Here is a 25,113-nt window from a genome sequence, read left to right as displayed (position 1 = left end):
GCGCGTGGGTCCCGTTCCCGCTCGCATAATTCCTCGACGTTTATATGCGGTTATTAGGATTCTGTACAATTTGTTTGGCTGCATCGTACGATACGCGGAGAGTGTGAGCATGGTCAGGGACGCTTTATCCGTTACCCGCAGAGATGCCGACTGCGGGGTAGCCGCATCACAATCGGAAACCACAGCTTTCGTCACGTCGTCGTAGCCTCTTGTCGTGTGGGTTCAAGTGGGTGCAGGGTTCCTTTCCATGAGCACATGGAGTAGTATGTCATCTTGATGATTTTGAATAGTTCAAATCTATTCAAAATTTACATCATTTCACTTATTCTCTGAATTTATTCATATTTTTCTAAATTTAAAGATTTTTAAGATAATTAATAAATTTTTTAAATCAAACGTGTTTGATGATGCTTGTAGAAAAATATCTGATGAAAAAGTTCTAGCTAGATTCATACCAAATGAACATAATTATAGTACTCTTAGTAACTTTTTGAATTTGTCCTTATTATTTTTAAAATTTTAAACCATCTAGATCATTATTTTATATTTGAATTTATCAGTATTGCACTCTTTTGTTAAAACTACTTGATGACCATGTTAAAATAAATTCAAAATTTTTAAGACCAGTATTTATGTATTCAAATTTAAAATAATATCAATTTGATATATATGAATCCAAAAAATTTTATTATCAAATACTTTACTTGATAAAAACATTAAGTTTTTAATATTTTTTTCTTCTATGGTTCAATTTAGTTAAGACAAGCATTTGAGAAACAAGTGCATCCTTGATAAATATCAAATTTGGATGCGTATTTTGAATATTTTTAAGTGCATGATTTCTTAAATTTCACTTATCCTTAATTTTATTTGATTCATGTCGAATCTCGCGAAATAGTATGAATAATTAATTGGGGTCCAATTAACGCAACAAATCTGAGATTCGAACATGCACAATTAATAACATGGAAAATGACCAAAGAAATGGGATATATGGCAGCGTCGGGTTGGCGACCGACAGCGGTGCCCGGCGCACTGGTCCGCGCGAGGGAGCAAATACAAAATTCCCGCCCATCATCGTCGGCAATCCAACCGGACTTTTTCCGGAATGGAACGCGTCGACAACGTCGATAACGTGTACAGTGATAACCAGTGAAGAAGACACGAGATGTCCGCATAAAATGTCGGCAGGACGTAATGCATGAAAACTTTAATCACATGCCTAAGCATTATATATATTCGTTAGATTAGTCCAATGAATCCGTCTATTCATCCCATGAGAGCAAGGATATTGTAATTGTCGAAAACATATTCTCTGAATGCCATATAAAAACCCTGAGATCTAGTCAAAATTTTGTTGGGACTCCTTTGGCATATATATATCTTGTGATAACAAGATAGACTCATTCTACCTTTCCACTGTAGGTGACTCTACCAGTAGTTAGGAGACAGGCAAGTCGAATTTGAAATAAGCTCTTGCAGCTTGGAAACAGAAATAGCCATGTGAGATCCTACACACAGGTAGGTTTCTTATTTATTAATACACTTGTCGTATGTGTAGATATCTCGAGGCCTAGCTAGCTACTTCTGATCTGTTTTTGCCGTGGCCGTTGCTGAGTTTATGGTCTGTGCTAATCTATTATGAGCAAAAATATCTACATCAATAATTGGAGGTGCATGTAGTTCTTGATAAGATGTTTATTATTATTGTAATGGTGTTCGAATTTGTTTGATTAAAGTGAAGCGTCCAAAGTTGGCCTCAGTCATTATATTATATATTATATATGTATTGACTATATGAAAAAACCTCTGTGACGACGGTTCGACGGTAGTAAATTATTCATCTGCAATCTCAAGACACATATTCATCTGCTTGAAACTGTATATAGGAATCTAAAGAATGAATTGATTGGCAAACAAATTATGTACTACATGAACGAAATGTGGTTGATAATGTTCTCCATTGGACATGTGGTTATAAGCCTGTTTTTCAGTATGAATTACTGATCGTCAATGGTCTTTAATGGGTGATAAACTTTGAATGTGCATATGTAAATTTAAAGCAGTTGAGAAGGCTCTCTTGACCTTAAGCCTCTTCGCCATAAGGTCATTTCTATTACATTGTGGAAATCCTCTCCTCCTAAGGTCATCTACCTCTATGTTGAAAGCTTCTATTTAAGGTCCTCTCATTAGCTAAGTTTCTTTAAATCTTCTTCTCCTAGAGGTCCTCTTTGTATCTCCTTAATGCGCTCCTGGATCTTGCTCAATGTTGAAATAAACCTCCTCCTTAAGGTCCTATTCATTAGCTAAGTTCCTCTGAATTTCCTCACCGAAAGCAAACAAAGAACAAAAACAAAAATGAATATAAACAACTACTCAATGACGGACACGTTTCGCATCAAGGCATCATAAGGGTGGGAGTCCACTCTAGTCGTCGATAACAGACGATGGCAGTTATATGTTTGTAGATGAGAACAGAGATGGGATTAAAGGTTACGTACGTTAAGAGCTTAATGGTATATATAATATATCTTAAGAAAAGTTTTGGAAGGAAAAGCAGCTATTGCCCGTTGCCTATCAAGATCATCTATATATATTTTTAATGAACGTTAAATACCTATCAAGATATATATGATTATACTAATTAATTACAAATGGTGGGAAAAGAGATTAGTATAAAAGGTTGTTATAGATGTTATAATTCAACATCAGAATTGCTGATAGGGTTGCTAATTAACTACGAGAGATAGTAAGGTGGTTAGTGCCTCGTTCAAGTTAATTGGGATATACACCTTAATAATATTCAACTTATTTAGTAGAAAACCCAAAATAATCTACTTGTAAGTATTTTGATAAAAATGGTAATCAACTGATACTTGATTGTGACGTAACTTCTTTATACTAAATGATAATCAATTTTAGTCAAAAAAAATTGACTCTGGCACATAATACACACAACAGCAAATTTACACAGATTAACAGTCTACTTTATTACTTTGCTTATGCTAATGCAAACAACAATAACAACAAAAACAAAATAGAGATATCGATGATATGCACATGAATAGAATCATGACAGTTAAAAATAATAATAAGATACATTGGAGCTAAATCAATGATATATCTAAACAAAATCAAGTTTATCATCATCAATCAATAAGACAATATGCTAAATTGATACAACAACATTCTGAATGCCGACTTACAGTCCAAAGCAAAAGTCATTGTATCTTTACTTGTTGTCGGAGTTCCTATAAGCGCGGAATGATTTTCTATAGGGTTGGGCGACAACCAAAATCTTTCTCAATAGGGAAGAAAGGAGGAAAATCATTTGAAAGTCTCATACCTAAAATCATAGGGTTGGGCCATCCACTGTAAAATCCATAATCCATTAACAACTCATTAATATTAACGGAAAATCATTTGAAAGCCTTCAATATCTAAAATCTCCTTCATGCTACAAGCATTATATCATTAATTGGGGTTTAGTTTTTTTAATGTCAATTAATCATGTGTGTTAATTTTATGGAGATTTAAGCCACCAATGTACACTTAATCTTTCAAAGACAAGATTTGTGTGCACATCAATTAAGCAAGGATCTCATTTAGTACCTTGGTGTTCGCAATGTTGATAACCTTAGTCTTCTCCGGTGCCAACTGTGCCTATTGGTCACTCTTGGCTAGCTTCTTGAGCATGGCCAGCTCTAGGTCACAATCCATCTTCCTGTAGTACATATCGGTGAACGTCATCGATCAATTCTTCGAGTATTTGCTTCTCCCCTCCCTAATTGCCGGTGGGTACACGATCGCCTCAGGTGTTGGGTTTTAAAATGTCGCTATTGACAGCCTGCAATAATTGGAATTGACGATCGCTTGATGGTTAGCGTTCTTGAACCAACTATTGCTCAGGTAATACACAAGCAAACCCCATACATAATAATCTTTCTGTGACATTTCATCGAACGACAAAGGAGCGAGAAATATAGTCATGTGTCCATGGTCACCCAGGTTGACGACAAAGGCGCCTGGAGGGGCTTGACTATCATCCAGGTTGATAACTATTCCTGTCTAAGATCGTTGGCAGGTAAATTAGCAAGAAGCAATTATTGAGGAATTAATTGAGGTTGACGATGACTTAAAGGAGAAGAAAGCTCTTGTGATGCCTGCAATACTGGTCATGTCTCTTGCACATGCCTTTTTAGAGTTTAAGGTAGTTGACAATGATAAAGGAGAAGAAAGCTCCTCTGATGCTTGTAATACTTAGACGAGAATTAGAATCTGTTGAGCGGACTGACCATTCTGATGTTTAAATTAGCACATATGCTAATGGATGAAAACAATAGAAAAGAAAAAGAAAAGGAGATGAATGCATGTGTGATCATGCCTATTGCATATAACTTTTGTAGGATTTATATAGCAACATAAAAAATATTTCTACGTCAAAGTAAATGGGAAGATTAGATCTAACAACCATTGAAGACTTCTACAATCACTAAACATATGTACCTGTAGTATCTAGAGGATCAATTTTGACAAGTCCACCCGACCATAATGAGAATATTCGTAATAGTTATCAGTGGGCTAATTATAGGATGTAGACCTCCATTGTGGATAAAAAAAAATAAAATATTTATGGCGTGACTTTGAAAATCAAAATGTTTAGCTCTGGTTGAAGTCAATATATCTTTTTAAGAGTGAATTAGTTAATAAAGTTGAGGAGTCTGAATCTTTTAGATCGGATGAATTACGTTGAAGAAAAAATCGGATGATCTGAATTGATGGAGGAATCAAGTGGTTGAGTGGTTGATGGAGGAGTTGAGTAAAGAGGAGTCAGATGACCACTTTACCTCCATACGCCAACCCGATCTTGCAGGAGGAGGAGGAGGGTGATTGTGCCGAGGTCGGTGTTGTTGCTTTAGGCCGAGGGTGATGTCGGGCTGCGGGCAATTGGGGTAGTAGTTGACAACGACCTTCTAGTCCATGTCGACGCAGGATTTGGTGAGGGCCTCCTTGTCGAGACCCATCGCCTCCGACAGCACCTCAAGGAGCTTGCAGGCCAGTCCCATCAGCTTGTCGCTGTACGCCTCCACCACCGTCCGCTACCCTTCGGGCATGTCCGGCCACCGCGAATTGTCGCAGGCGCGCAGCGGATAGGAGAAGTAGGTCACAATCTCCCTCCAGTCCTGAACCGCCTCTCCTGCAATCCAGCCGAGCCGGTCAGTTCGTTTTTTGGTTTAAAATACGGCGTAGGTTTTCAGTACCTGCAAGTCGCTGGAGACGATGAAGCTGCCCTTCTTGCCGCCGTACACGTGGAAGCGGAGCTTCTCCTCCTCCGGCATCGCGAAGAACTCCCGCTCGAGTCGCGTCATCAAGTCGATGAGGGCGACGCCGACGCCGTACGTGATCCCCACCTGGAAGAAGCCCAAGTCCTCGCAGGCCTCCACGATCCTGTGGCGGATCTCCTCCATCCGCCGCTGGCCACCTCGCTGGCCACCTCGTCGCGATCAAGATCACTTCCCCTGTCGTTTCTTTTCCGTGTAGGCCACCTTGGGCCTCGTGTCTTCGTTAACCTTTCTAAATCTATAATTGGCTTTTCTTACTTTTTTTTTCCGATTTTTTTTTTGTTTCTCAACGTTTCTCGCCAAACATTTTTTTTTAAAATCAACGAGCGAAAATATTGACATATGTGATAGTATTAAAAAAAAAAACCATTCATTATATATATATTTTAGTTTGTCTTTGATTTTCAAATTTGCCACGACTCAGTGAAAAGAAAAAAAAGAAAACAACCTCCTATTTTTCAAATTAATCTCACAGAAATATATATATAAATATATTCTTTTTGAAGAACACACCCAAAGGATATCCTTATTCCTTTTTTCCCTCCATATATCTTTGTTTTTCAAAATAATAACTAGATAACAAAGCTGTAATGAGAGTAAAAATTGGAAAAATATTATTATATTCACATATAGACGTGACATGTAAAATTTATTCCCTGTATTCCTTATAATATTTTTCCTAATATTTTTTTTAATTTATAAAAGAAATTAGCTTTTTTGATCAGAAACTATATTTTTGACTTTTGAAGTTTTGTTTGTTAATTAATCTGACGCATAAATTAAAGTTAGTGAATAGGCAACGACCAAAAAACTATCCATTCACATAATAGTTTCTAGATATACACTATTTTTTTTTTCAGAAATAGAAAAAGTATATAAATCTCTTATATATAACTTTAGTTTGAACAAAAATTAAGTTAATAATACAAAATTAGAATAATTTAGTTGTTGGGTTTAATTTTATTTATTAAACAATCAAAATTCAGATTTAGATAAAGATCAATATTTTTTTTTGTAAAATTAGGGATTTATCAAATTAAAAACTATTATTAAAGTCCCTATTTTTTTTGCTACCATTCTATCATAAATGAGAAATGATAAAATAAAACTATGAGTCCCTTTTTAATAATTTCTAAAAAATGCTTATAAGATTTAATCAGTTTATCATTAACCTTATCAATACTCCAATTCATCATATCTGCATGCAATCAGAAAAAGAGAAGATCCATCTCATTAATGAATCAAATAATTATGAAGATTTACGTATCGATTCCCAATTAGTTCCATGCACACATGAAGCATGTTCCCATATTATATTGTTTACAGTAAATTAATATTTCTTGTATTAATTAATATTGCCTGCATGATTATCTTTTCCTTCCCTTTTAATTTCCGTTGATTTATTCAACCACGATCAGCATAATTATTTTGACGCAGCTTGATTAATCGATCCATATTTATCGGAAAAAGGTATTAATTTTTTTGGAGAAAGAAGGTGTTTTCAGTATTGACGGAGATGCAGATGGAAGGCGCCGCCGCCGACACCGAAATCTTTCACAAGGCCAAACATCCGATTACTCTCAAGGTATTGTACGCGCTTAACTAAATTTATCTGTTACAGTTTGTTAATCGCGCATGCATATCTGCAATATATGTTTTCTTTGAGAAATTTTTGATGTTATTGAATTTGATGTTTATGGTCGATCATGGAGTTCGAAGATGTGGCGTACAAGATCAAGAACAGGAACAAGAACGAGCGCGAAATTCTCAAGGGTATTTCCGGCACGGTGGCTCCCGGCGAGATGCTGGCCATGCTGGGCCCCTCCGGCAGCGGCAAGACGACGCTCCTCACGGTCCTCGGCGGCCGCATCCTCCACAGCCGCATATCCGGCAACGTCGCCTACAACGGCCTCCCGTTCTCCAACGCCGTCAAGCGCAACATCGGCTTCGTGACGCAGGACGACGTGCTCCACCCGCACCTCACCGTCGCCGAGACGCTGGTCTACACCGCGCTGCTCCGCCTCCCGAGCGAGCTCCCGCGGGAAGCGAAGGTGATGCGGGCTGAGGCCGTGTTGGCGCGGGTCGGCCTCGCGGCCTGCCGCGACGGAATCGTCGGCAGCACGCTGGTGCGGGGGGTGTCCGGCGGCGAGCGGAAGCGGGTGAGCATCGCACAGGAGATGCTGGTGGACCCCAGCCTGCTGATGCTGGACGAGCCCACCTCAGGGCTCGACTCCACCATCGCCGGCATGATAGTGTCGACTCTGTGGGAACTCGCCGGCGCCGGGAAGACCGTGGTGATGACCATACACCAGCCGTCGAGCCGCCTATTCTACATGTTCCACAAGATCTTGCTGCTGTCGGATGGCAACCCGATCTACTTCGGCAAGGGATCCGAGGCAATGGGCTACTTTGCTCGAATTGGTTACGCACCAACTCTGGCAATGAATCCTGCTGATTTCCTTCTAGATCTTGCTAATGGTACATACTTGTCGATTGATTTACAATTTGTATTCAATTTCACACTTCACTTGATTTTTTTTTTCATGATTTAGTATTGTCTGAATTGGTTTGAACCATAGGTGTATCCTCAGACGAAACATCAGAAGAAAGAGCATCTACTAAACAAGCTCTGGCGGCTGCTTATAGACAGCACTTGCATGATCAGGTGCGCGAGGAGATTTCAAATCTAGGCCAACATTCCAATGAACATGATTCTGGCAAGAAGATGACAAGCGAATGGTGTACTACTTGGTGGGACCAATTCACAGTGCTACTGCAAAGGGATCTCAAGGAAAGAAAACATGAAGCCTTCTCGTGGCGAAAAATTGCACAAGTGTTAGCAGTGGCCCTTCTTTCAGGAATCCTATGGTTTCATTCCGAAGGACATGTTCAGGACCAGGTAATCCACCTTTCGTCCTTTTTCTAATTCTTCACTCCATTTCTAACTCCAAATTGCATCTATCATTTTTTTTTTCAGGTGGGTCTTCTTTTCTTTGTTGCTGGATTCTGGGTCTTCTATCCAGTTTTTGAAGCCATATTCACCTTCCCGCCAGAGCGAGCATTGCTGACAAAGGAACGATCCTCCGGGATGTATCGCCTCTCATCCTACTTCGTCGCGAGAATGGCTGGGGATCTTCCGATGGAACTCATCCTACCGATCGTTTTCATCACAATCACGTACTGGATGGGCGGCCTAAAACCATTGGCAGCTAACTTCTGCGCGAACCTTGCTGTTGTGCTGCTGGGTGTATTGGCAGCTCAAGGCTTCGGACTCGCACTCGGAGCACTCGTCATGAATCTGAAAGCTGCAACGACACTAGGATCAGTTCTCATGCTGTCCTTCTTGCTCGCTGGGGGGTTCTACGTGCAGAACATTCCGCCTTTCATTGCATGGATCAAGTACATTTCTCTCCTCTACTACACATTCAAGCTTCAGATAATATCTCAGTACTCTGCTGAAGATACATACCAGTGCACGCCCACTGTGAGATGTCCGATTTTGGAATTCCCGTCGATCAAGATGGTCGGTTTTGGTGATACAGTCTGGACAACGGCGGTGCTGGTCATCATGCTCTTTGCCTACCGATTTGTGGCTTATCTTGGCCTCATGAGGGTTGGTGTTGCGAGGTAAGATTAGGTGCATATTGAAATGCAGAGACTTGTTGGGTTCTATTTTTTTTTTATTTGGAGGAAAAAAGTGTACGAGATAATTGAATCAGGACAATAGATGCATAGAATTCTTTCATTTGTTTAGAATTCACATTGCAACAATTAGGTGTCTACAAGCTACCGAGCAAGGCATACAAACGATCATGAGATCCATAGGACTCGAACTTTCTGAAATAATAGATTCCACATTGAACTTTTATGAAAGCATTGCTACTCAACCTGTAACATTGCTAAATTCTCATTAAATGAGATAAACCTTGTTCAGGAATTCACATGAAATTTCAATGCTTTCTTTGCATCCAAATCTCCACTTTTGTCATTCAGCATTTGCTAGAAAAGCCAACCGGTGAGAAAGAAGCCGATGGAGACAAAGATGAGGAAACAAATGGGTCAGAAAACAAATTAAAAGGGCGTCTTGTAACCTTCACTAGATCATCCAAAAAAAAAAAACAAATGTATATATGTGATGAAATCATAAAAGGGTTTGAGGGAAGCATCAAAATGGGTCTATCATATTTTTGATCATGTTACATGATCTCGAGGGCAGTTTTTATGCTAAAATTTTGGATATTTATGATCTTAAAGGGAACTCTAAAGATATGAAGCATACCTCCCAAAGGTAAAATGCATCAACAAATGAGAACAGAACTCGCGATGGAAAAGGATCATCAGCATTCGAAATGCAAATAGATATTCCCCTGCATCTAGATACACTGTCAAAATTTTCAGAAATATCTACAACGTTGACTTAAAAACATGTCTGTAAATTCATGAGGCAGCCCAAGAATGAGCTCCAGGAACCATAAATTTAAAAAATCAGTGACACAAAAGGATATATAGCATGCTGTCAAGAGATAGAGCAGTCGATGCTACCTATGTAACTCCAGCAAATGATATAACTGATACGTGTGTTCTTGGAGCTTTGGATCAAGAGCTTTTATAACAGAAGAAAGTGATGCTAACTGAGCCCAAATTCCATTAGTATTTGCAAAAGAGAAAACAAAATGGATGATAAATTAAAGATTGCAAATTTCAACTTCTAGTTTGAATAGTATTTGGTACGCCAAAATATTGTATGAAAAAAAGTTTGATGTAATTTAGATTTGAAGATTGTAATTGCAACTGCATTACTTGGAAACCATTTGAGAACAACTTTTGACTCAAAAAGTATCCACCAACATCACAGGAGTTGTTAAAACCAAATATTCCTGATACTGATACTTGCTCGCTCAGATAAAATCAACAATCAACTTGTTGCATCATTTCTGGATTATAACTAAAAGCTCTTCAAATTGCCTGAGATATCATGTTTTTTATGCGCATCTCATTGCATATATACTATGCGAGCTGTAAAACCAAAAGCCTGCCATATTTGTCTTTCTTTAGTTGATGTCAAGTTCAATGCCTTGCCATGATTCAATAGACGACGACTGTGATCAAATGCATACCACTGCGCATTATATGTTCAAAGCACTAAAAAGCATCTGCTTTATTTTCAATAAGAATGGTGAACAAAGATCACTCATTCCTGTTAAGAAACTGGATATCCAAAAAAAGGCTGTCAGAAAAAAGTTTATAGTAACTCCAGAGAACTAAAATTTTCTGGCATTCTTCTATTGAATGCTAAGTTTGGCAGTAACGAACAGGCTCTGAGATTGACTGCAAGAACATCTCACAACCTTGCTTGATTCTCAAGAGTTCTCATAGTCAAAAGGTGACCGGTCTGTATGAACAATATCCAAATCTAATTCCAAGGAATACGCGATCAAAATATTAGCTCTAGATATTTAAAAAGATTAGATAAAGGATAAATCTGTTCCAACAACAAGGTCATCAATAGCAACACCGTATTAAGCATTTTATCCAACTAAACAATCTGATGAAACGTATCTTGCAGCGGTTGCCTGCTCTTGGCGCCACTGAAACATTAGCAGCTGCGATCACGCCACATGCAGGCAGGTTCCCTGCTCTTGCCTCTTGGGGCCAAACACGTATCTTGTGGCGGTTACATGCGGCGGTCGTTTAAAGTTTACCTGCGCGACTGTTTGTTGTTCCGAGTTTTTCCCTCCGCTGTCTTGCGCCTACACGGCGTTGCCATGAGCGTCACGGTTCTTCGGTCGTGGTCGTGCAGCCGAATGTTACAAACAGTCAGCCTACCGGGTATATACAAACCTCCGTTATTTTCATTGATCTAGTTGAGATCGGAATTTTCGTCGGTGTAAAATGTATAAACTAAAGAATACAATATTCAAAATTCATTGACTAGCAGATCAAGTTTTTTGCTCAACGATTATCAGGTTATTTTAGTGAACTTAACTTTTACTATGTTTTTTTTCTTCCAATTTTTAGCTAGATTATGAATCTAGACATGGATGACTTGTCCACAGATATTCTAGATAGGAGAACTCGTATACGAGGTGCGTATATAGTCAAATCTCACATAAATTATAGCTAAGTGATCTCTTTTAAAATTTCCGAAAAACTTGTCCTATTCTAGTTTTATAATAACCAAAATCACTTTAGACATGCAACTTTCTTTTCTTTTCTTTTCTTTTAATCTAGAACTCTACTCACTAAAAAGTGGTTTGTTAATAATTTTATAAATGTATTTTTGAGTCGATCAATCACCTTAGTATTTTAAAACTCTTCTTCAATAGTCCACCACTTATCACTAACGTGTCAATCAATCACCTTATTAGTATTTCCACCAATATTCGAACTTTCATTACAACACATACATCTTACTAAAGTATTGCCCGTGATAAACTAGTTTAAATATGGAAATAATTTTTATTATTTCATATAGTAGAAACTCTTGCAATGTATAAAAAAAAAGATAGCTTTGTTCCAAAAGCTCTTGGATCCTGGAGAAGGATATGTTGTATATAATTTTATCCGGTATTGGACGAGATTGTTTCTAAAAAACTCTTGCAATGTATAAGCATTAAAAAATATAATTATGTCTATTATGTGTTTACATTATTATATGCATAATGTATTAATCCACCTACACTTGTTGAATACATATTATGATGTTTACATTAAATTGCATATGTTTAACTATTAGATTACATAATCATGGTCCATAAATTATAATTTTTTGATTTATCTTTTCACAAATGGTCGTGGGATCAATCGTGTAGGACTATTGATGTGACAGATTCCACCTATTTGTTGAAATGAACTGCTGCTAGTTCACCAATATATTTGTATCCAATCAAATATTAATTGTGGCTCTTCTATTATATGTTATACAAATTTTTGAACAATCAATCTAATTCATGCATGTGCACACTGATGGTACTTCATCTCTGTCTCTGTACTTAATCTTAGAAAGATTATATAACATAAACACCAACTTAGCACGAAGACACTTGATTGCTCCTTTATTTTCTTCAAATTTAAAGTTGCAAATGTTTTGAAGTCGAATATCAATCCCTTGTTAAGGGCAAATAGTGATATAGATAAAGACCCATGTGTTTTGAAATCTCACACGGTAATCTTTGAGGAATCAGCTGGCCTTGCTCAGTGCAGAGGCAGTTTTAGATCCAGACTGACGCCCCAGCTGCTTGCAAATGAAGTCACCAGCAGCCATTAGCTTCCCCAAATCCACATTTGTTTGTATGCCTAAACCATGTAGCATGTATACTACATCTTCGGTGGCAACATTCCCAGAAGCTCCCTTTGCGTAGGGGCATCCACCCAGGCCAGCCACAGACGAATCCACTACGCTGATTCCCATCTATAAATTTATCGATTGAGTCAAAAAGTCATATTCATCGTCATTAGCAAACCGTGTTAGCACCAACTATTTGAGATCAGCTATGGGCTTCCTATTGTGTTACTTGACTTTAGAGGATTCACTTACTTGGAGAGCCACCAGAATGTTTGGGAGTGCTTGGCCATAGGTATCATGGAAATGGACAGCAATCTTGTCCACTGGAATGAGGGATGTCACAGCTTCAAGCATTGGGATCACCGTACCTTCGTTGTAGAAAAATCCATGTTAAACTAGCATCGTGTTTGAATTGGTACATTGTGGATAAACTTACCATCAACATAGTATTGATGTTTCAAGTTCAACAGACTTTCAGTTACTAGAATCTAAGGCTCGTCGCAAGAAAGCCAAAATAGGCAAATCTTACCTAGAGTACCGAGTCCAATGGTATCAGCAAGTGAGATCTCATAGCAGCCCATATCATAGAGTTCTTTTGCCACATATGCTACTTTTTCTGGAGAAATTGGTCCTTCTGTGGGACATCCCACAGCACAGGATACATACCTATCAATTAATTGTGGTGCATTTCAGATGCACCAGAAAAATTAGTGCCGAACTCCAAAAAATAGTCAAACCACATAAAATGTGTCAAAAAAAAATCAATGAGAATATTGCAAATGCCACACTGATGTACAGACACAAGATTTGATGGATAAGAAGTTGAAGGGGCAATGGATAAACCACAAAATTGGGAAGGTCTAATCTGTGACAAGTAGGACAACAAATGTTAAAAACTAGATAAACCTATGGGATTCTTTGGTTGAGATTGAGTTTAGCAATGGTAATTATTGATAACTATGGATTGGATAGGGAGGAAGGTAGTACCCACGAACAGGTAAGTTGAGTTCTTTAGCAGCAGTCATAACTTCACGATAACGAGTAAGGCTCTGGTCAATGCTGCAATTAATGTTGGATTTGGAAAAGGACTCAGAAGCTGATGCAAATACTGCAACTTCCTTTGCCCCAGCTGCAATGGCTGCTTTAAATCCCTGAACAATGATTGTGTGACTATAAGCACTTCCAGATTATGAGATCTTACCCTGCAACCCTAGGTTCAGACATAAACATTGAACTTACTTTTAGATTTGGAGTCAGGACAGGTAATCTGACACCATGAACACCATGAATTGCTTCCACAACATCCTTAGCATCTGCTAGCTGCAGTGAAATATGAACATCAAAATTTGAAGGTTTAATAAATAATGAAAGACAAACCATGTTAATTACCTCAATCAAATATTTCAAATGTTGAAGACTATTGAGAAATTAAATAAACAATATACATATCATTTATATGAGGTTAAAATATTCATTTTAAGAATTATCAACTGATATTAGCTTAATATTCTCTCTTGTTTGTCACTTCATTAGAAGCCAACCTTTCCGAGTTCCTTTGAAAAAGAAGATTTAAGCTTTATCTCTACTAAAAAGTTACAAGTACCAAAAACAACTTATAACTACATTGGAACTGTTACCTGTGGCACCCATTTTGGAGAAACAAAGCTTGTGACTTCAACAACGGATAAACCAGATAAAGCCAGCTTCTTTATGAATTCAACCTTTACAGCTGCAGGTATTATGTGGTTTTCATTTTGCAAACCATCTCTAGGACCAACTTCAACTATTTTCACAAATTTTGGCATGCCACCAAAAAACTGCAAATGTGACATTTATCAATTTGCTAGTATTTTATTTCGAACATGTAATGTAAAACAAAAGCAAGTAACTACAGCCAACCATAACATTAGAGTTACAGGGCATTGACAAAACTCAAATAAAAGAATATGAAAAATAAGTTGATATAAAAGTAAAAAACAAAACGTGCAAAGCAAAGAATATTCTCCAGCATAAGTCCTACACCAACATTGTTCTGTTTCAAGGCTACACCATTTCTGCTCAATGCATAGGATTATTCTAAATTCGTAACATTTTCAGGTATTGACACTAATCTAAACATTAAAATAAACTGAAATTGTCCATCTTTCCATTTCATTTTATAAAGATATTTTGCTAGCCAAAAAATTGCACATATCCAAGTTATTCCAAGGCGACTCATTGGAAGGGTTCTGCAGAAACCATGAATCACAGACCTTGCTGAATACAGCCTGATTCCCATCCTTGTGTGATAACCAAACCAAGGAATCTCTAGAAAAGTTATCTCTCGTTTGCCTTCTCCAGCCATAATCTTCACTGTAAGAAGAAGAGAGTTGAGGCTGATTAGAAACAGACGAAAAAAACAGTAATGGTTAAAAAAACAGAGGAGAAATTTATTTTGAACTATGATTATGTAATTTCAGAATAACATGGGAATAAAAAACTCCAAGAAGTATAATGCAAGATTAAATCTTATCTAAAAAAAGATGTACCAAATTCTCTTATTCACTCTAATCAAGAAATGCTCTTAGATCACAATGGAACACAACTGTGATGACATTGAAACCATTTAAAAGGTGAAAACAACATGAACATCTGGTAACAAAATGATACTGTGGTTGTTATTTGAGATTTATAATTCTATCAGATATTCAGTAAGCAAATCATCAAATTTTCTTTTGTATTTTGTCAAATGACCTTTCCTAGTCATGCTTAACATGACATAGCCAACTTTAGTAATGCACTGCACCTACAACATAGTAGTGAATACTCATCACCAATTATCCATTCAAGCAGAGAGAGCACTTTATAAGACAGCGGGACATTTCATAAAAAAAATCACATATAAGCTTTTAGTTGGGTAAATATTTCCATAATAACCCATCCTGCAATACTGATTCTTTACTTTAAGGTTATGGGAGTCCATCTGTGACAAATGGATGCATTAGTACACATACCAGTATAGATAAGAAATATATCAATGATCCTTTTGCCAAGTAGTATTTCATCATTCAATGTGAGTGTTTCAAAAGGAATAACCTTAAATCATAAAGAACATGGTCCAACCATCAAACTTACTTGCAACTGTTAGATGAGCTACACTCTCTGGCTTCAGTTAGGCAATTACCAACTTCTGTCTCATCGACCCTCGGTCTGCAGGCAGTGGAAGTGCAGCGTTGGAGCCTACTGATAATGCTCAATCTTGGCACATTGTCAAAACCGAGAGGCTCCTCTAAGCTTGACATTTTTCACTGGATGCAATGCAAAACACCCCAGCAAGAAGCAGGTGGCCCACCTCCCTTAGAGTTAGACTTATCTCAAAGCAATTGATAAAAGTTGAATGCACTTGCCAGAAATTTTTTTGCAATACTTGAACTAGCTGATAATTATTTCCACAAACATTTTGTTGAAACTGCTGTACTTAAACTAGTTGATTATTATTCAAAGAAACAATGATTACTATTCCAACTGTGTTAAAATAATACACCTTAAATTCTTGGTTTGTAAAAAATGCATAGAAGATGGCCCTATAATACTGATTTTAAGGAGGAAAACAATATTAAGAATGCAACTAGTTCTATTTGTTATCGGTCTTGTTTTGTCAGGTCTATAGATTCTTCAGCAAGCCATCCTATAAAATATCTAAAAATATTCCGGAAGAAATAAATCAAATGCATCTAATTTTTATTAGATTTAAAATATTAAGGTATCCACATGGGTATGAGAACATCAGTAATCCCACAATATAACCATTGTTGCTCTCCTATTCCTTATCTCCTTCCAATTTGACTTAACCTTAATCCATCCCAATGCACTAAAGTTTGGTTCGATATTAAGGGATTGAAAGTGTTAGAAGTGTACAGCAAGAATTTCGAGTGAATGCCAAGAACTTTGTAATTAAAGCAGTAATTTGTCGTGTGCATAACCCAGAACAGACCATTTTCTTTCTGATATCCGCGTAAAGAAACGACATTTGCAAAATATTTATATCCTAGATAGAACAAAAAGTCAAAATTTGATCCCCCCCCCCCCCCCCCCCCCCAACGGGGAACATACAAGGATCATGGAATAATCATACTTCAACTAAACAACAAAATTAAAACTACCAATTTACTCCTCGAATAGGAACATGAAACCACCACTAAAATTGGGGTGGGGGAGCAGAAAGAAAATTTCCGACTGACCTGAAATCAAAAGTTCAGACGGGAACGCCGATGGAAGGAGATGAACTTTCTCCTTTACCGATTTCAATCGGGTAAAGATTATACTTTTATTAGTAGCGAAGCAAGCGATGTGGTCGAGTTGATTGTTAGGGGAGCTTGTGCCTTGCCCTTACCGCCCACCTAGAACTCCAATCGACGCCGCAAAAAATCGAACGAACGATGGACGAAACAGAGGGAAATAGAGGGAGGAAGGTGGAAGTTGGGTTAGGTGGGAAGGGAAGGCGGAGCCGCGGAGGACCGGGAGAGGAACAGGAAACGTGTCGGCCACAAAGCGTCTACCATTAATTCATCGCGCCATATTTATTACTTCGTCGCAGGAGTTTTAAATGATCTGAACCGTAGATTTGTGGCGTTTCGTAGACTCAGTCGCATTCCTGGACGTAGGATTGTGGCGGTTCAGGTCAGAAGTTGTGGCGTGGGTTTTGACCGATCCACTGTGTGGTGGGGCAGACGGGACACCGTATCGGGTGCCGCCAGTTCCGCCACGTGTGCTTTCAAAAGCCATCGGCCTTATTGAATTTATGTTATTTGTTTCCTTTAAAGTATTAACAACAACAAATTTATTGGAAATTAAATATGGTGTTGACACGTCCAAAGCAATTAATGTTATAGAAATTATACTTTTTTTCTTGGAAAAACAAAAATCGAATCTTGGTTTAAGCCGACGCCGTCCATCTTTCTACGGGCTGAGCCATTTTGAGCCGTTTAACTCAAGTGGTCGTACAATTTAATGGCAAATTAGTAATCAATTATTGATTAGGGTTAGGACTCGAGTCAGAAATTTTATAATCCTCTTCTGCATTCCAAATGAGCTAATGAAAAAAAATCTCTAGATTATTTTCCTGTCTCTACGATAAGAAATGATACATTACATGAAAACGCAGTATGAAAATGCAACATGATACACTACACTACATAGATATATATATATATATATATATATATATATATATATATATATATTTCTGGGACCCAGGTTTATAGTGTATCATGTTGTGTTTTCCTGTATGATGTATCATTTCTCCTTTATGATATATTTTTCTTTCTCTCATCTTAAATCTGAGCTGCAATTCCTCATTGACGTCATTAACCATGGGCTAAAGCTTAGGTAGAGTGAAAGGTGGCTCTGCCCTTGATTTTATCTATAAATTATGGTCAACCTACTCTTTTTCTTGAGAGTCAAAAATTTTATAATCCTCAGGTTGATTGGAAGTGAGCTAATGAAAAAAAGAATTTGAATTACTTTCCTATCTCTTTGACATGTTTTCATGTCTCTGATCATAAATCTGAGCTATAATTTCTCCTTGATGCCATCAATCCCGGGCTAAAGTTGGGGCAGGATAAAATGTGACTCTGCCCTTGATTTTAATTACAAAATAGGGTCAACATACTCTTTTTTCCAAGGACAAAGTTAGAACTTTAATAATCCTCGAGTTGATCCCAAGTGAGTTGATGGGAAAAAAAAAAACTTTGAACTACTTTCCTATCTCTCTGGCATGTTTTCCTTTCTTTTATCGTAAATCCGAGTTGCAACTCTTCTTCAACGTCATCGACCCCCGGGCTACAGTCAAGGTGGATAAAATATGATTCCACCCTTAGTTTTACCTACAAATTAGTTTGCAATAACCTTGTATGATAACTTTTTTTTGGATAAAAAACACAATATTTTGAATTTCTTTGGCCCTAATTAATTAAGATCATCAACCATATAAATCTTTCACATGATAATATACTATAAACTCATAATTTTGTTACTACTTGTATATTGTTATTCGATAACACATATATAATTGATAGTATATGTATTGTATTTTATTATGCATGCTTTTTTAAACATTTATATAGTATTATATTGTATAAATTTACACTGAGAGTTAAGGTCGATAATGACTGGAAGTCAGCACTAAAGCAACATCCTCGCTCCAGTGTGACCAGAGTGTTAAAGAAACAAACGGTAATTAAGAATTTTATCATTTAAAAAAAATAGAATGTCTAATTTGGGTATTCAAGATATTTATGTGTGATTAACGATGGAACAATTAATGGTCCTAAAGTAATTATCAACAAAAAAAAAAGAAGAAAAAATATTGCACGTCTCCGTTTACTCACCCGTGTATTTATTAAGTTCTTAAATATTTTAATTGAGTCAACAATTGATTTTGTCATCGTATTAAGTATATTTAATTTAATTATTATATTAAGCACTGGTACTTCAAAAAAAACAGGAGAGAAGAGTGACGCCCACGCAAAATGACATGTACTTTTACTTCAATCCTGCAATATCCTGTAACTCAGTCTGGTCTTTATGTTTCACATCAAAAAGAGATGCATCAAAAAGAGCAAATATATGTAACATGATGCATGGAATGCAAATCTAAAATTTTTAATTGATAAGAACGACAAAATCTAAAAATTTAATTGATAAGAACGACAAAATCGGTATTCAAAATTCAAGGCTTGTTGAATTATTTGGACCGCTAAACTATATATATATATATATATATATAATTTAGCGGTCCAAATAATTTGTGTTATGTATAGTTTAGCGGTCCAAATAATTCGAACACGTCTTGAATTTTGCTGCATGCTCATTTTATTCTGCACACATAGAATTATTTTTTAATTTTTTTTAAATTTAAATATTATACCTTAAATCGTAAGTTCTAAATTCTAATCCTTAAATTTTAAAAAAATATTTTTTAAAAAATTTAATATTAAGTGCATACGGTTCCACGTAGGATAAGTATAAATATATATATAGCCGGCAAGTTTACTACGACTCAATAGGAGCCAATCATTTTTTAAAAAGTTTTTCCCCTAAAAAAAATAGATATAATGAATCTCTTTCACAATCACAGAAGGACGGGAGGGCAGGTACCTATGCCGTCGCTAGTTTTATATATTTTCCCAGTTTTATATATTTTCCAGGCAACAGCTTCGTCGGTCCAAGTCACGCCCAATTAGGTAACTCTTCAGTTCCTTTTCATTTCCTATCCCATCAAATATTATTATTACTGAAGATAGACGGTCCAATTTAAAATATATTTTATGTACATTCAGATTCAGAGATCAATCTTCAAAATATTGATCAACATTTAAACTTTAATCTTTTTATTACTCTTCTAAGTGTTTTATTAATATGTTGTTTCTTGGACAATATGTTTTCATTTAGCATTAATAGAATCACTGAGTGCTGTCCTTTGCACACTCCTGTTCTTCATTCCCAATGAAAATAGTTGATGTGATTATTTTACTTTATGCTTTTCATAAGAAGTGAAGTGATAACGATTTCTTCATTAGGCACAACTACGTTAAATGTATCTGAAAGTTGAAGTTCCCGTGGAATGTAAAACATGAGAAAGAAGGAATGAAACGAAACAATTATTTCTATTTGATTAGTTGTTTAAATTTGGACTTTAGGCTGACAACCAAAAGAGCTTTCCGAGCCTCCATCGCTTTCTCAACGCATATTGTCCTCTGCAGTGAATAGGTGACGCATGCCGTGATCTAAAAATTAAATGCATGTGGGATTTCTCTCCTCTTTTTAATTTTCTCTTAGCAGTTTGAATCGACTCCACGACTATCTGTGCAAAGATAAATCGAGAAACTGTAGTTTATCACGATGTTTTTTAATTCTCTCTGTGAACTTATAAAGAGTTGGAGGATAACTCATGCGCTTTGCTGTGATATTGTCTCAGGTAGAAATGACAGAGAACAGGGAACCATTGTTGAACCCCAAGGTTTATTTCTTCGATGATTGTCCAGGATGCAAGCAAGACAGGAAGAAGGAAAGTAATCCAGGGATTCCCTACAAAGAATTTTTCTATGTGTGGATCGTTACCCTCTGCACAGGTATGTATTTTTAAACTTGTAATTTTCCTTCCAGGAATTTGATGATATGTCCCATACGTTTGATGCTGCTTGTTTGTTAAATAAGACTGTGCTTTTTCCTTCGTTCTGATCTCTCTCTTTTTTTTCTTTTCTGATTTCAGCTCTGCCAATATCATCATTGTTTCCCTTCTTGTATTTCATGGTACGTAGGGTAAAGTTGTGTTACCTATGTCGTCGTATTCCCTTCTATTTTTCAATGTGGATTCTCTCCTGCTGCATTTTGCTTCTTCATAGATAAGAGATTTGCATGTTGCAGAAAGAGAGGAAGATATTGGGTTCTACGCAGGTTTTGTTGGTGAGATTTACAGCAACAGTCAAACTGACTGATTTCTGCATTTTATTTGTTTAATAAAGGACCATCATAATTCATAAGGAGTCTATTTTGTGTGTTGTTTCCTTTTTGTGAATTAAGGAGCTTCGTTTATGGTTGGAAGGGCATCTACTTCCATGCTATGGGGAATATTTGCTGACAAATATGGAAGAAAACCAGTTATACTTATCAGCATCTTCTCTGTGTTAGTAGACTCAATCTTTTTGGTGTTGGTCTGGGAAAACAATTTCTGTTATTTATTTCCTTCTTTCTTCAGCGTCATTTTCAACACATTCTTTGGTTTGAGTACAAGTTACTGGATGGCTATCAGTACAAGGTTACTACTTGGATTACTAAATGGTATAAGTGGACCAATAAAGGTAGGTGTTCATGTTGTATCCTTGACTTCACATAAATGAATTCATGCATATTGTGAATGACAAGCAAATATTGAACAATTTTTCAGGCTTATTCTGTGGAAGTTTGTAGAGAAGAACATCAATCTCTTGGAGTATCTCTTGTAATTTTTTTGTCCACGATTTGTTTCAACATTGATTAATTTTCTTTCGTGCATCTTTCAGAAAATTGCTCATGGGTGTTTCTTTTTTCAGGTATCCACAGCATGGGGCATAGGCTTGATCATTGGCCCTGCTCTGGGAGGTTTTTTGGCTCAGGTGATAATTGTTCTATTTAACGACATAGTAATAAGAATTGTGATATGCATAACTTTCTTGAAAACTCTATCAAACAGTAACCTTCTTGCATAATTTATCAATTAGAGTAACATTCTTTTCCCCTACTTAATCCACAAGTAGATGATGGAAGCCATCTTTCTTTCTAATTATTATGTCACTTGAGCTCTTTCATGGCTTGTGCTAACACTTCAAACTTTTGCTGTAGTCCTACTCTTTTGCAAGTACCACTGCTGAAATGGCAAAACTAGAACTCAAATATGATCTTCTAGACTTGCAAAAAGGTTTCAAATTATGCATGAACCAAAATCATTTATTCAGATTATTTTAGCAAATTTTCAACTTGAAACTAATGTTCTCTTTTACCTCATTATTTATACTTATGTTGTGATTTGATGGTGTGGTGTCAGCCTGCAGAAAAATATCCCAAAATATTTTCTCAAGATTCTTTCTTTGCAAGGTACAAACACATGACCTTCATAACTTAAATTTCTTTTCCTTTAATATTTGGACGTAATCAGTGTATTACAATATTTTGTAGGTTTCCTTACTGTTTGCCTTGTGCTCTTATTTCACTCCTTGCACTTGGAGTTTTTATAGCTTCTTTGTGGCTTCCAGTAAGTTAACTTTTATTTAGTCCAAAATATACCAGCAGAAATATGTGTTTGTTTAAGATTTGCTAAACTGATGACTCCCTCAAATAATTGCATAGGAGACACTGCACAATCATGATCCCCAAAACATGGTGGATGTAGCAACTGAAGATGTAGAAACATCTATATGCAGCTCTGGCCTAAGAGGAGGACATGGTGAATTTGAGAAAAATGATGCACCTCAAAAGAACTTACTGAAGAACTGGCCATTGATGTCCTCCATCATTGTTTATTGTATTTTTTCTCTTCATGACATGGCTTACAGTGAGGTAATTGTTGTCCAAACATTGTTATCTAATAGTTTAGCATTCACTTGCTCAGGTAAACTGTCAGGTTTTGCCAACAACCTTCTTCATGAGTTATTTTAAAGCTGTGTTTTCAGCACATATGATTTTTCTTGGTCGTAACTAATTCCACCACCCATTGCTAAACTATTGTTAGATATTCTCATTATGGGCTGTCAGTGATAAAAGCTATGGAGGACTGAGCTTTTCATCTCAAGATGTTGGTGTGGTGCTTGCAGTTGCAGGTGCCCAGTAAATTAGCACATTTCTTAGACTTACAGTCGATAATGTCTCAAAATATGATCAATATTTCAGGTTTTGGTCTTCTAATTTTCCAAATTTTCCTTTATCCTCCAATTGAGAGGTTCCTAGGATCCATCAACTCGATTCGTGTGGCTGCAGTAACTGTCACTTGCTCACATATTCCTTCATTCATTAGAGCCAAAATCATCTTTCATCTATTCTTGATGCACACTATTTTCCAAAATGCAGGTTTTGTCAATGCCTTTGCTTGCCGCTTATCCATTTATGGCAAGTATATCAGGGCTTCTACTCAAGGTCATCGTGAATTTCGCATCTTTGCTGAAGAATGTTCTTTCTATGATCATCATTACTAGCCTATTCCTTCTGCAAAACAACTCGGTGCCTCGAGAACAAAGAGGAGCTGCAAATGGGATATCTGTGACTGCGATGTCCCTTTTCAAAGCAATCGCTCCTGCAGCTGGCGGTGTCATATTTTCCTGGGCACAGAAACGCCAACATGCCGTCTTTTTTCCTGGTGATCAGATTGTTTTCTTCATTCTGAACCTGGTGGAGTTGACAGGCTTCCTCCTCTGCTTCAGGCCCTTCCTAACTCCTCCAAGATATTAGAACACATGAGTATTTGTAATGTTAAGTATTCATTTTTTAATAAATAAATATAATAATAATAAGGAAACTGACAGGCTTCCTCCTCTGCTTCAGGCCCTTCCTAACTCCTCCAAGATATTAGAACACGTGAGTATTTGTAATGTTAAGTATTGATTTTTTAATAAATAAATATAATAATAATAAAGAAACGGATTAAATCATTAGATATGAAGTGAGAGATCTAAATTAAAAATTAAATTAGGTTCGAACTAAACCCAATGGATAGACGCGGAGATAAAAATTATACTGACTCAAATCGGGATAGATTTGGACTTAATTTGATTAAATTATAACCGAACTAAGTATAAGGTTTAAGCCAATTCAGTCGGTTTAAAACATGAATTAGGATTTCCCTCCTCGAGTTTTTATTTTCACGCCGCGACACCACCCCACACCGCCTCACCATACCACCACCCACCCTTCTTCATTTCCTTTTCTTCTTCTTTCTTTCTTTCCCTCCTCCATTTCTTCTCTTCTCCAACAGCAGAATCTCTCCCTCTTCTTCTTCTCTTCTCCAACGACAGAAAAGAAAAGGGAAATCTCTTTTCCAATGGCAGAAAAGGAAAAAAAAAATACAGCAGCCCTCTCCCCTTCTTCTCAAGCATAGCAACAAACTTCTCATCCCTTTTCTTTTGTGGTTTTCCTTTTCCGACCAACAACATCAACCACAACAGCAACCATCGGAGAAGCTTGTTGCAGTTATTGTCGGAACTCACCAAGACTACCGAAGCAAAAATGCAGTCACATCCTAAAGCCTTCTTTTCCGACAATCACAACCATCCATAGAAGGTATACTTTTTTGTTAATCGATTTGTAGTTAGAATAGATAAATAATTAGATTATGACGAAGGTTTCATTTAGGAATGAAAAATATTATGAGGAAGCGAAATTAAAATGATTATTTGACTTCGAGTTGTAGATAATATTCAGATTTGTTATTATTATTCTTGTTAGATAGTATTTTAATTATTTGAGTTGTTTTGATATTATGTGTAGATACTAGTTCAAGTGGTGCATAGTGAGTTTTTATTTAACTTTTAGCGTACATAAAAGTGTGTACATTCTGTCTTGACTCCTATATTCCCTTTTGCATGAACGAATATATTAAATGGATTATGTATATTAATATAATTATTTTTCAAAAGAAAAGGGATTAAAATAATATTTAAATAAGAAAATAGGGTTAAAATAATTAAATCATTAGAGGATAAATAATTGATATTATTTCTTATTCATACATGAGTTCATCTGGGGATTAAGATGGGAAATGATGTTTTAAAAATTAAATGAATATTCGAACTTGCTCTTCCGTTGATACTTATCTTTAAATTGTTTGATCTTTTATATTTCATATTGTTATATTGCATCTTGTTGATACTTGTCTTTTACTTGTAAATATTATGTTGATACCTTAATAATGAATAAAATTATATTAAAAGTTGACTTGAGTCAATCGTTCAGATTATGGAGAAGTTATTAATTGAGAAT

At 36.5% G+C, this 25,113-nt stretch overlaps 2 protein-coding genes and 2 pseudogenes across 3 annotated transcripts; 2 read left to right on the top strand and 2 right to left on the bottom strand.

The window, feature by feature from the left end:
• Positions 1-3,588: 3,588 nt before the first annotated feature.
• On the bottom strand, positions 3,589-5,477 carry LOC141823643 (naringenin,2-oxoglutarate 3-dioxygenase-like; annotated as a pseudogene).
• Positions 5,478-7,048: 1,571 nt separating this feature from the next.
• On the top strand, positions 7,049-8,973 carry LOC141823764 (ABC transporter G family member 9). The gene is made up of 3 exons (XM_074711009.1): positions 7,049-7,820; positions 7,922-8,241; positions 8,320-8,973. The coding sequence occupies exons 1-3, from the start codon at positions 7,049-7,051 to the stop codon at positions 8,971-8,973; spliced, it is 1,746 nt and encodes a 581-aa protein (XP_074567110.1).
• Positions 8,974-12,392: 3,419 nt separating this feature from the next.
• On the bottom strand, positions 12,393-16,635 carry LOC141831508 (hydroxymethylglutaryl-CoA lyase, mitochondrial-like; annotated as a pseudogene).
• A 3,922-nt stretch (positions 16,636-20,557) lies between these two features.
• Positions 20,558-23,768, top strand: LOC141831356 (putative peptide/nitrate transporter At3g43790). 2 transcript variants are annotated; one of them, XM_074718806.1, is made up of 13 exons: positions 20,558-20,738; positions 20,879-20,919; positions 21,012-21,072; positions 21,190-21,292; positions 21,365-21,467; positions 21,554-21,607; positions 21,699-21,761; positions 22,190-22,239; positions 22,321-22,396; positions 22,492-22,701; positions 22,874-22,961; positions 23,032-23,117; positions 23,209-23,768. In XM_074718806.1, the coding sequence occupies exons 1-13, from the start codon at positions 20,558-20,560 to the stop codon at positions 23,584-23,586; spliced, it is 1,494 nt and encodes a 497-aa protein (XP_074574907.1). In that variant the 3' UTR covers positions 23,587-23,768. The 2 variants fall into 2 exon arrangements, with proteins under 2 accessions (XP_074574907.1, XP_074574844.1); XM_074718743.1 differs by lacking the exons at positions 20,558-20,738; positions 20,879-20,919 and having other exon boundaries at positions 20,997-21,072; positions 23,032-23,123.
• Positions 23,769-25,113: the final 1,345 nt, after the last annotated feature.

This window comes from Curcuma longa, chromosome 1 (genome assembly GCF_044706935.1).
Source record: "Curcuma longa cultivar G26 ecotype Majalengka, Jawa Barat chromosome 1, ITB_CL_G26_1.1, whole genome shotgun sequence".
Classification (NCBI taxonomy): Eukaryota; Viridiplantae; Streptophyta; class Magnoliopsida; order Zingiberales; family Zingiberaceae; genus Curcuma; species Curcuma longa.
The sequence above is the reverse complement of the archived record's forward strand: the minus strand, read 5'-3'. Positions and strand labels throughout refer to the sequence as shown.